Genomic DNA, 12,123 nt, shown 5'->3' on the forward strand with positions numbered 1-12,123 from the left:
TAAAAGTCTTTGGATATACATTATGTTACTAATTCAGTTCACTTGAAGGAGTGAATAATACGAGTGAGTGAATTCACTCAGACGCTGAGTGCACCAGAAGAACTGCTGCTTTTGCATAGTTTGTGATTAATTTGAAACTGGCAAATGTAAGCAACTGTAAAGTGCTTTTGATTTATGATAAACTACAGAGCATTTTGATACTATAAATCAAGGATACAATTTCAGGACTGAAAAGACCTTCTGAGTATTACAAACAAAGACTATAGAATGTTTTAAAGGGAATTTGATTACAAACTCTTTTGAATTTGTAGATCAAAATTACATTTGTGTTTGCAGAGAGATTTAACTGTTTTATTAACTGAAACTGAATCCTTATGTCACTGTATACTGCTGACAAAAAAAATGGTTTTACTGGTTATAAAAGGAATTGTATTGGTTCTAATGAAAATTGTAAATGGTCTCTACTGGTAATTTGAAGGCTTTTATTGGTGGTTTGCTAAAACCATTAAATATTTTTTAATGGTTAATAGTTGATGGTTTGATCATCTTATTCCAACACAGTTTCTTCCCCAGAACATAAAGGCAATAAATATATATTTAGTTAACATGGATTTCATTGAAAGTCTGTGACTGTAAAGGATTACAGTTGATTACAGTTGGTAACCAACATTTTCTCACGTTATATGTGTTAAAGGAACCGTATGTAAGAAATTTATTTCAGTTAATCATAAAATGGCCCTGACATGTCACTAGACATTAAGAAATCATGTTCATTTCAAATACTTATATCACTGACAACAGTGGTCCGGCCAGGATATTGTCATTTAAAGGTGAAAGTTGCAGCCCTCAACTGATGTTGATGTTGTCATGTTGTGTTTTGGTCTGAGGCGCCACCCTCCAGCTATCTACCAATCACGAAGTCAGTAGAGTTTCGTCATCCGGGTTGCCAGCTCTGCTCTAGTTACAGATGCAGCTACGAACGTGTCAGATAAAACATGTATAAAGTTATGAAACCTAAAAGACCTCGTTATGAATCCGAAGTACGTCGTGACAAAGTCCGAAATAAAACAAGGATTTGTACAGGAGATGCCTTTGACAGATGGAGACGGCTGAAAACGGAGAAGAATTTTGTTGGTATAGGCTAAAAGCCCCGTGCTTCTGTACACAGTGGATTTGCCACGGTCGCCCGTGCTAAATGCGTTCATAAAAAGCTTTATATCGCACCACTAGCACGGTATGAAAACAATCTATGTTCCGACTGAAATGTGGTATTACAGTACATCTTTACGAAATATTTGGCTAATCGCCTTTAGTAAATTTTTGCGACACATAATTACTTCGCAAAACATCTCTCGTGAAGCATAAACATAAGTAACAGAAGAAAAAAAAACTTATTGTGTAGGACTCGTCACTTGCCATTGGAAGCTCCTTGTAGCAGCCTACGTTCCTGCAGAATCCTGCAGCTTAGCTGGCAACCTCGAGTCAGGGGGGGAGGGTGAGGGGATACGCCATTCTACAGTATTTTGAAAGTGATTGCAGTACCAGTTTTGGCCACAATCCTACATACGGTTCCTTTAAAATTGCAAATATTTAATCTTTGCTAACATGTGATTATAATTTTAACAAGTTACCTAAGCTCTCAGATTTAAATTATTGAAAATTGATTTACAAATATCATTTCCTCCCTAAATCAGCCCTCTATAATAGATGCACAATGAAAATTAACAAAACTGCCTTGTATAAGGATTAGATCGCAAGGATAAAACGGTCTTTGATCTTATTGAGTTCAGTGGTGATGTTCTTTCACATGAGCAATTTTATATAAAACACAGTTTTTGCAGTATAAAGTAATATGACAATATTATTTAATATTAATAATACAAATATGATAATAGTTTGATTTGTGACTCCTCATCTTCCCTTTTTATGAGTGAACAGTTCAGTTAATAAATACAAAATGCATTAACCAGTATATTAGAAACGCCAGAGGTACAAAGGCGCTTCATAGCGAGGTTCTTTCTTGCCTTTTTATAATCTGAAGAAGCTTCTTTCACCACAAAGAACCTTTTGTGAAAAAGAAAGGTTCTTCAGATGTTAAAGGTTCTTTATAGAACAATTTAAACAAAAAAAGTTCTATGACATCATGAAGCACCTTCATTTTTAAGATTGTAGAAAACTCAAAAATGAAGATCAGGAGACTGAGTGAATCTTCAGCAGATTCTTGATTGAGATGGTACTGTGTGGCGCACTGTAGTTTTACACAGATTTCGGGAGGCCGTTCTTACAGGTAAAGACAAAGCACTAAGATCACAAGATTAAGCAGTTGTTCAGTCACTCAGACTCTGTAGTTTCAGCAGCTCAAACAATCAGCAGAACTGTAGCACTCATTATCACAGAGATCAGGGAAAGATATACACTCACACTTAACTCACATACTGATTGGCATCAACAATGACATAAGATAAATGAGATAAAAGAGTGATTTTACATTTGTATTCACACACAAAGCAAAAGAGATTCCTTTTCAAAGTGAAATGTCATTTACCCTTGCCAAATGTGCTCTCAAAAGGTGCAGCAGTTCTATTAACAAAAGATGGACCCAAAATCCTCACCAAATCACTCCCCCACTGAAATTAGATTTCTCCCGATAACTATAAATTAATAACTATAAATGTAATTTCTACCAAGGGGGGCCCCAAAAACACTAAACACACCCCTGTTTGTAGATGCAATTTAATCTCATCTTTGAATGATAGATAATCACTAATTATTAAATGCATTCTCTCTGTATAGATCGTATGCACACGGTTGTTCAAAAGTTTGGGATCAGTATGATTGGTAATGATTTTTAATGTCCAACACTGATTTCTGATTGATCAAGTGGACTGGAGTAATGTTGCTGAAAATTCAGCCTGGCATCACAGGAATAAACAATGTTTTTTTTTTATATATATATATAGAAAAGCATTATTTTTAATTGTAATAATATTTCACAAGATTACAGTTTTTCTGTATTTTGATCAAATAAATGCAGCCTTGATGAGCACAAGAAACTTTTTGAACAACATTAAGAATCTTTTAAACAGCTGTCTACAGTCAAACCAAAAATTATTAAGACACCAGATACAGTATGTTTAATATTTTTTTCACTAGTGGGTGCAGGACACTATAGTTCATTTATGTAAGTGTGGATAGCAAAATAAAGTAAACTGACATATTATGCCGAAAAATTCTTCATACAGTGGGCTACCAGTAAAATTGATAAAAATTTGATTTGACTTTTGACCTGACCATTTTTTATTGCATACCTTTCTATCAAAGTTATCTGACATTATCAAAATGAATTTGTTCTGATACAGTTTAACTCTGAGTTCTTGTCATACTTTATTACCCATAATATACTCTATAATGACCAATCAGATTTGAGATCAGCAAAATAGACAAGACAACACAAGCGTAGGGACAACTCAGTGAATATCCTTAAATGTCCCAGTCAGATGGATTTGAACCCAATATATCATCTCTGAAAAAAATAAAATAAAATGGTCATTCATTAGAAAGTATTTCAGCATAAACTGGAAAGTAAAAAATTAATCTTTGATTAATATGGGTCTAAATACTCTGTATGTGGTGTAAATGTTTTGGAACAACTCTTGTTTTTGAGGCTCATTTATAAAATTTCATTATTAAGAATCTTAGGCTATTTTCATAAACAAATGAAAAGTGTTTACTATTTACAAACTCATACATATGTTTGCATTCTTCCAGCTCTTCTTGTAAGTGTTTTTGTTTCTTTAAGTAGCTATATTTTCTTTGAAAATCATGGTTTTTGAGATACAATTCCTCCTTCACTGTCAGAAAACTCTCTTTTTATATGTCTGTTTCAAAAAGTGGGGCTTCTCTCTTTCTAACTGTTCTTTCTTCAATATTTTTCAAAAGGCTTTTTTTCAGATGCCTCAACAGTCTTTAGAGTTTTCTGTAAGGCATGATTATAAAAAAAAAAAAAAAAATGTAACAGATGTTGATGTACAACAAACATGTTGTACAAAACTGTAATAAATCACCAGCTTTCTACAAAAGTTACATTGTCAAATAAGTCGCCAAGGTAAAGGTCACCAAAAATGCAGCTCTATTATATTTGAATGTTAAGGACTGATGGATTTAGTGACCATGTGCTTTCATTTAATTGAAAAAAGATGGTGACTGAAGTGAAAATAAGTAAGTCATACAGGTTTGAAATCATGACAGAGAGCAAATGATGACAGACTTTTTAGTTTAAGACTTTTCTTGACAACTTTACAAACTATAATATCTATTAGAAGGGCATTTCTAATGTCTCATATTGAACAATGCATTATATATTGTCATTAATGCTATTAACAAAAATGGCATTAATTAGCTACATACTATTATTCATGGTAACATGAGCACAATGCATTATAGCGTCCAAAACATCAAATATAAAACACAGTGAAGATACTGGATATTAATGTTTCAATGCTTTTTTAAAATCTTTAAATTGATAACAAATAAGAAGGCCTAAATTTGAATGCATCAGGTTTAGGCAATCAGTATAAGTTTTTAGTAAATATGTTTTTCTTAAGTGGTACTTCTTTTTCAGTTGCCACCTTGTCCCTTCATTATCCTGGTTAAGTATGTTCGCCATTCTTATCCACTTGGATGGGTTGGCTAATTCCTCCTCCATCTCTTCATGGGTTTCTGGTCATTTAAACTACAAATAATGAAGGTAGATTTCTGTTGTAGTAGCATTAGATCAATTCTAATAATAAAAAAAATCAATATTTTACATTAGTCAAAGCCAAATTTACTTCATCAAAATGTAACCTTACCTTACATCAGAAGTACGTGAGCATGGTAATATGTGTTTTCCCAGTGAACAAGACATATATTAAAATCCCGTTCATAAATTTTAGGGTACATTTCTTTTATGTCTTTTATGTCTTCTTTGGAAAAGCAGGGTCTGCTGTTTGTGCCAGTCCAAATACTGCACATAGGCAAACATGTCTGTCTATATACACACACACACACTACTCACAAAAGGTTTGAAACAAAAGCTAACAACAGTGATGGGTATACCACAACAAAACATGTCAGTGTCTTAAATGAGAAGTTCACTTCCACACCGAAAATGTACAGGTAATTTACTCACCCCCTTGTTATCCAAGATGTCCATGTCTTTCTTCAGTCGTTAAGAAATTATGTTTCCTGAGGAAAACATTTCAGAAATTATCTTCATACAGTGGACTTCTATGGTGCCCCCAAATTTGAACTTCCAAAATGCATCTTCAAAGGGCTCTAAACGATCTCAGCCGAGAAAGAAGGGTCTTTTTTGACATTTATATACTTCAACCTCAAATACTTGTCTTGTCTCATCACTGCGTATTCTGTGTAATACGGGTCAATACAGTTAGGGTCAGTACAGTAAGGGTATTTTGAAAAACTCCCATCTAATTTTCTTCTTTAACGTCAAAATCATCCTACATCGCTGTTTTACCTTTTTTTAAGGGCGTTTGATCTTTGCATGTTCACTTGTAAACACTGGGTCGGTACTTCTGCTGCGATGTTGGGCGATTTTGAAGTTGGGGAAGAAAATGAGATGGGAATTTTTCAACCTACCCTTACTGTACTGACCGCACTGAACCGGAAAAAAACAGAGTTTAGACAAGATGAGCGTTTGAGGTTAAAAAGTGTATAAATTGTCAGTTTGTTACGAAAATGAACAATCTTTTCACTAGATAAGACCCAGAGCCATTTGAAGCTGCATTTAAACTGCATTTTGGAAATTCAAACTTAGGGGCTCCACTGAAGTTCACTATATGGAGATAATTCCTGAAATGTTTTCCACAAGAAGCATAATTTCTTCACAACTGAAGAAAGAAAGGTGAGTAAATTATCTGTAATTTTTTGTTCTGGAAGTGAACTTCTCCTTTAATAACTTGTTATGTGTCCTTGAGCATCGATTACAGCTCGACAACGATGTCTCATTCTGTTCACAAGTCAATTTATTGTCTGCTGAAGCATGGCATTCCACTTTTTTGAAGGGCTATCCTCAGGTCATTAAGGGTTCTGGGGTGCAGGGTTAAGACCCTCTGTACGACGACTCAGCTGATCCCATAGGTTATCTATGGGACTCAGGTCCGGAGAAAGTGCAGGCCACTCCATTTGAGGTACCCCAGTCTCCAGCAACTGTTCCCTGATGATGAGACCTTGATGAGCTGGGGCATTGTTGTCCATGAAGATGAAATCAGCCCTGTGTTGAGTGTCATGCATATACTTACATGCTTATAATTATGCATATATCTTTTCATAAAGTTCTTTATTAAAGTACTCTTTGATTGTGTCTTGCCGTTTACTCAAATTGTAAAATACTGTTATAAATGCTGAATAAATCAGCCCTTTGCTCACATACAATCATTGTGGTGTTTTGCTTTTCTCTGCACATTTCTGAGAGATGGCCCTCTTAATTACACTTCCTTCAACATTGAATTTGTTTTTGATGTAGCCCATATAGTAAAGACATAAAGACAATATTAGTTACAAATAAATGTCTATTGGACGTGTCCTATCAGATGTCAAATAGACGTCTATTAGATGTCTTTAAGATGTTTATGATTTAGAATGTATGTAAAACTGACATCTTACAGACATCTACCAGACGTTTGTACACAGCAGATGCTTCCAGATCAAGAGATCTTTAACAGACATCTTGCAGACATACGTGTACTATCTGGGCTGCTGCTCAAAACCATGCTTGACAGCAGTGTAGAAGTCTTCCACAAATCGATTAAAGGCAGTTCACATTCATGCTAACTGTAAGATGTCCAGATGATTTTTTTTTTCTGCTAAGGCCTCAAGTGTAACTATGTTGTTTACAAAAGAATGCTGTTTAGGGCAGGCACACAAACACATTCACATTTTGCAGACGCTTTTATCCAAAGGAACTTAAAAATTAGCAATAAAAGTTCTCTACAACATGAGAACATGAGAAGACAATAACATACATGTAAGTTTTAGACATTGTCTACTGTAAAACAGGCCAGAACCAGAAGGAATTTGCGAAATAGTGAAAGCAAAGAAGATCTTATTTTTAAATACATCAAAGCAGAATTATTTATATCATTATAAACATGATGACTTCTGATCCAGTCAATAATATTTTGCTTTGATTTATAATAAAGCATTGCATGCAACAAAATGTGTGAAAAAAAACTGTGCAAAAGTACTACAATAAATCTGAATTTAAATCACATGACTGGTCTGTATATACCTACTGAATTAACCAAATTGTATATGCATGCAATTATTTTTTTTTTTTCCATTTGTGTGACTACTTAGAATCAGACTTCTCACTACACCAATAGTGTTTATATTACTTGTATGTAATTCTGGCAGCATGTAAACGGGACTTTTGTTGTGGTTTTGTGGTATGATGTCATAGGGCTGCGCTGCGCTCCTGCGTCTGTTGTGACTCGGATGAAGGAAGGTTTGTGTTTTTAATCATTTAAAAGGGTTTAAATAGATAATAACCATTCTGTCTATTTCATTGTTTTTACAGTAACTGTAAAATGAAGCCATTGTTATTTAATGCAACATTAATGCTTTATTTAACATTGATAAGCAATATTTTGTGCTTGTAAAGTGAATACACTTATGAGGAACAGGAAAGTCACGTCTCATTTTGCTTCATATATCGTGAATGAGTTCATCATAAACATGAATTCAGTCACTTGCAAAATCCAGAGATCAAATGAAGCAAATGATTCAGTGGTTAGAAGCGCTTCCCAAACAGTGTAAATGCAACAAACAAACACAAACTGCAGATATTTTCATGGAAGTGCAAGTATGTAATATACAAATAAATGCTAAATGTAAGTAATATATGCCTAAAGGCTTTCTTTAATTTATTGAGTGTTTTTGATGGCCTTTTATGGTCATTAGCTTTCACTCTGACTGACTGTCTTACCATTGCGTTGACTACTGAACTAGGGAGATGATTGAGATTTAGTTTAGATTTATTGCTCCTTCTGTTTATTATTCTCATCTTGAACACACAGGAAAAACTCCTGGTGATGCAACTGAGGTCCACACTGTTATAAAGATGGCGTTTATTAAAGAGGAGAATGAAGACGTGAAAATTGAAGAAGCATTCAGAGTCAAACATGAAGATGCAGAGGAACAAAAAGGTTGGTTTTTTATTCTCAAAGCTTCATTCACTCATTTGATCCTATTAAAAATGTCCAGCTCTAGAGAAATGAATGATATTTTTGAAGAATGTCATGAGTGTTGTAATTACAGCAGTTTTATTTGACACAGAGCGGGTCGCCTCATGTGGAAGGACATGTTGAGATCACATGACCAGACACTAATGCTGCCTTTTTTTATTTTATTTTATTTTTTTACAAAATGAGATAATAAATTATGAAAAAAAATACAGATGTAGTCTAAATAAAAAATTTTATTTGTGTAATGTTAAACCTAATATCTACTACTTTATTATAGTAATCATGTCTAAATTATACTCCAGACCATGTGACTAAAGATAACGTTGATTTATGTACGGAAGGCAGAAACATAGTCACACCCTGAGCTAAGACAGTCTAATTGGTCAGGATAGGATGTTTGTAACAGTGATAACTCATGACACAAACAAAATTAGCTTGCTTTTTCTTTTCTTTGAGCATTCTTTCAGTGCGCTTGTATGTCTAAAAAGTCTTGTATGTCTGTAAAATTCTTGTATGTTTTAAAAGAGAAGAAAAGTGTATTCTTAAACTGCTGATCTTGTTATCTTTTTTCACCACTGTAGACCTGATGCCACTGAAAGAGGAGAGACAAAAACTAAATGAAATGGAAGAGAAGAATCAGTATGAGGAACTTCATGATTTCATAACTGCAAAACAGTCCATAAAGACTAAAAAGACTTCCTCACGAAAAAGAGCCCAGAAGACCAAATCTAACGCCTGCCCTCAGTGTGGAAAAAGTTGCAGTCACACAGGGAACCTTATAAGACATATGAGAGTTCACACTTTAGAGAAACCTTTCACATGCCCACAGTGTGTTAAACATTTCTCTCGAAAGTGGACCTTTATAAAACACATGAGAATTCACACTGGAGAAAAGCCATTCACATGTGATCAGTGTGGAAAGAGTTTCAGTCAAAGAGGGAACCTTATAACCCACAAGAGAATTCACACCGGAGAGAAACCTTTCTCATGTCAACAGTGTGGAAAACATTTCACTCAAAAGTGGACCTTTATAAAACACATGAGAATTCACACGGGAGAAAAGCCATTCACATGTGATCAGTGTGGACAGAGCTTCGCACTAAAAGAAACCCTACATTTTCACATGAGAAATCACTTGGGAGAGAACGGCTATATTTGCCATCAGTGTGGGAAAAATTTCATCCATAAAATAAGTTTCAAAACTCACATGAGAGTTCACACTGGAGAGAAGCCTTACACATGCTCTCAGTGTGGAAAGAGTTTTAGACATAGACCATCCCTTGATTCCCACATAAGAATTCACACCGGAGAGAAACCTTACACCTGCAAACTGTGTGAGAAGAGCTTTACACGAAAAGGATCTCTCAGTACTCACTTGGTCATACACACTGGAGAGAAGCCGTTCACCTGTGATCAGTGTGGAAAGAGTTTCGGACGTAAAGTAACCCTTAATCAACATGTGAAGATTCACTCTAAGAGAGAACGGTTTTAGATGTTGGCAGTATGGAATGAGTTTCATATATAGGAAGAACCTTAAAGGGGTCATCGGATGCAAAGTTCAGATTGAGGTGTTGTGTTGCTGGATGTAATAATGAACATAGTGGTCGTCATTTACTCCTGACATCTCAGCTGCTGAATATGCAGTGGATTACATTTGTTTGTAAAGGAACTGTGGCTCCCGATCTACATATATCCATCTATGTTCACATGAATCATTCATGATCCAGCTTCACTTACAGCAGAAGTGAGTATGAGGGGTTTTTTTATAAATCTTTGCAATCATCTTTCCTAATAACGTGCTAGTTAGCAAGATTAGTGGCTAAATGCAGTTAAACATGGCTAAAGTAAACAGGCTTGTCACTCCACAAAGAGAAGAGAGGGGTGGGGCGAGCAGAGCTCATTAACATTTAAAGCAACCTCGACCAGAACAGGGTGATTTTTGCAGAACTGATTTTGGCAAGGTAAAAAATGTGTTATTTACACTACCATTGAGAAATTTTAACCAAAGCATGTTAAAGACTTAAGACTAAAGAATAATATCAACTTGTGGAAAATGGGCATCCGATGACCCCTTTAAGAATCATGCAATAACTGTAGAGAAGTGTGCCATAAGTAGCTACATACGGCTAATCTGAATACACCTCAATCAGTCTGACACTGACACATTTAGTACTCGGTCTGGTATTAGGCTGCTCTACTAAGTCTAATCGCTGCATGGTGCTGAAAAGGTCCTTCCTTTGGGGTATTTGCCAGGGAAGGGCTGTTGTGAGGAGCATCAGATCAGATAACCAGGTCCAGGTGGGCCAAGACCTGCTCCTTGTACTCCCCAAGCCTCCTACTCCCCAACCCAACTTGCACAGGGGCTGTGCAGAGAGGTTCACTGGAAAGGTGTACTTGCGCAGACCCTAACACCCTGGAACTCAGGCAGGTCTACCCGAATTTTCCCAAAACAATGCAACATGAGAGTACAACCACCTTGATGGTTGATGTACACAACCATCACAGTGTTGTCCATCCGAACAAGCACATGCTTGCCCTGAAGCAGCAGCCAGAACATTATAGTGCAAGCAGTACGTCTGGCTACTTGAGGTAAATGATACGCCAATGCAGTCGAGGTCCTATACAGAAGCCTGAGGCTGTGTGCCCGTTGTGTACAGAGCCACAGCCCAATCTGTGACAACAATCTTTTGTGACACTTGCTCTAAGGGCACTCCTGTCAATAGAAAATGTGAGCCAAACCAAAGTTTATTTGCTTCAAGAACAGTGACGTTACGAGCTCTCTAATGAGAAATTTCATATAGCTTTTAAGTTTTTTGAGAAAATCATCAGAGCAGAGCTGAAAACAAATTTCTGTGAGTGTATGCGTGTGTACTGCATGTGTTTATATGAGAAAGAGAGCGAGTGTATGCCTTCCGTACATAACAATTTAGTATGCAATTTGTATGTAATTTTGTGCCAAAAATGAGGAAATAGTTTGATATACTGTTTATTACTATATTTATTAATTTGCTTGGTTTATAGTGTCATTGTGTGCAATTGGTTGTAGGCTGTAAAGACCTTTGAAAAAACCTGAAATCATTTGGTGAAGTGATGTTGTCAAGATCTGCCTGGAACTATTTTAGCTGTTTGTTTCCCTGAAAATAAACGCACACCTTAGAATGTTTGTCAGCCAATCAGAAACAAGTATTTAACAGTAGAATAAGTTAATAATGAATGCCTAACATGTAATTAGGGTCTTCTCTGGTTCATTTTAAAGGCAGCATTAGTATTTGTCTGATCATGTGATCTCAACCCACTACATATCAAATAAAACCACTTTAATTATGACACTCTTCATCCTTCATTCTTCAAAAATATCATTCATTTCTGTAGAGCTGGACATTTTAATAAGGATCAAATGAGTGAGTTCAGCTTTGAGAATGAAAAAAATAAACCAACCTGTTTGTTCTTCATTATCTTCATGTTTGACTCTGAATGCTTCTTCAATTTTCATGTCTTCATTCTCCTCTTTAATAAACATAATTTTTATTTAATAACAGTGTGTCATGTGGATCTCAGCTACTTCACCTGTTGTTTTTCTGTGTGTTTGGATACTGTCCTGTTTATGATGAGAATAATTAGAAAATAAATACAAAAATAAATCCTAACTAAATCTCTCAGTCTCAATCCGCTCCCTAGCTCAGCAGTCAGCTGCTTCATGCTGCGTTTAAACAAGAATCATCCCCAGTTATCATTGCATAATTTTTTGGAAAACAAGGCTGACTCAAATGCATGTATTGCAAACATTTTAGGAGTCAGTCAGACAACAATATTCAACAATATGAGTGAACTAGGTCTCTGTAAAAAGTACCTATAGTACCGTAACTGACCAGGAATTGGA

General features: G+C 35.6%; 1 protein-coding gene across 1 annotated transcript; it reads left to right on the forward strand.

The window, feature by feature from the left end:
• Window positions 1-7,454: 7,454 nt before the first annotated feature.
• LOC127164218 (gastrula zinc finger protein XlCGF8.2DB) lies at window positions 7,455-11,866 on the forward strand. Its single transcript, XM_051108026.1, has 3 exons — window positions 7,455-7,504; window positions 8,076-8,204; window positions 8,825-11,866. Exons 1-3 carry the CDS (start codon window positions 7,495-7,497, stop codon window positions 9,733-9,735), a joined length of 1,050 nt encoding a protein of 349 aa, XP_050963983.1. The 5' UTR covers window positions 7,455-7,494; the 3' UTR covers window positions 9,736-11,866.
• Window positions 11,867-12,123: the final 257 nt, after the last annotated feature.

The sequence above is a fragment of the Labeo rohita genome, chromosome 4, assembly GCF_022985175.1.
Source record: "Labeo rohita strain BAU-BD-2019 chromosome 4, IGBB_LRoh.1.0, whole genome shotgun sequence".
Lineage (NCBI taxonomy): Eukaryota > Metazoa > Chordata > Actinopteri > Cypriniformes > Cyprinidae > Labeo > Labeo rohita.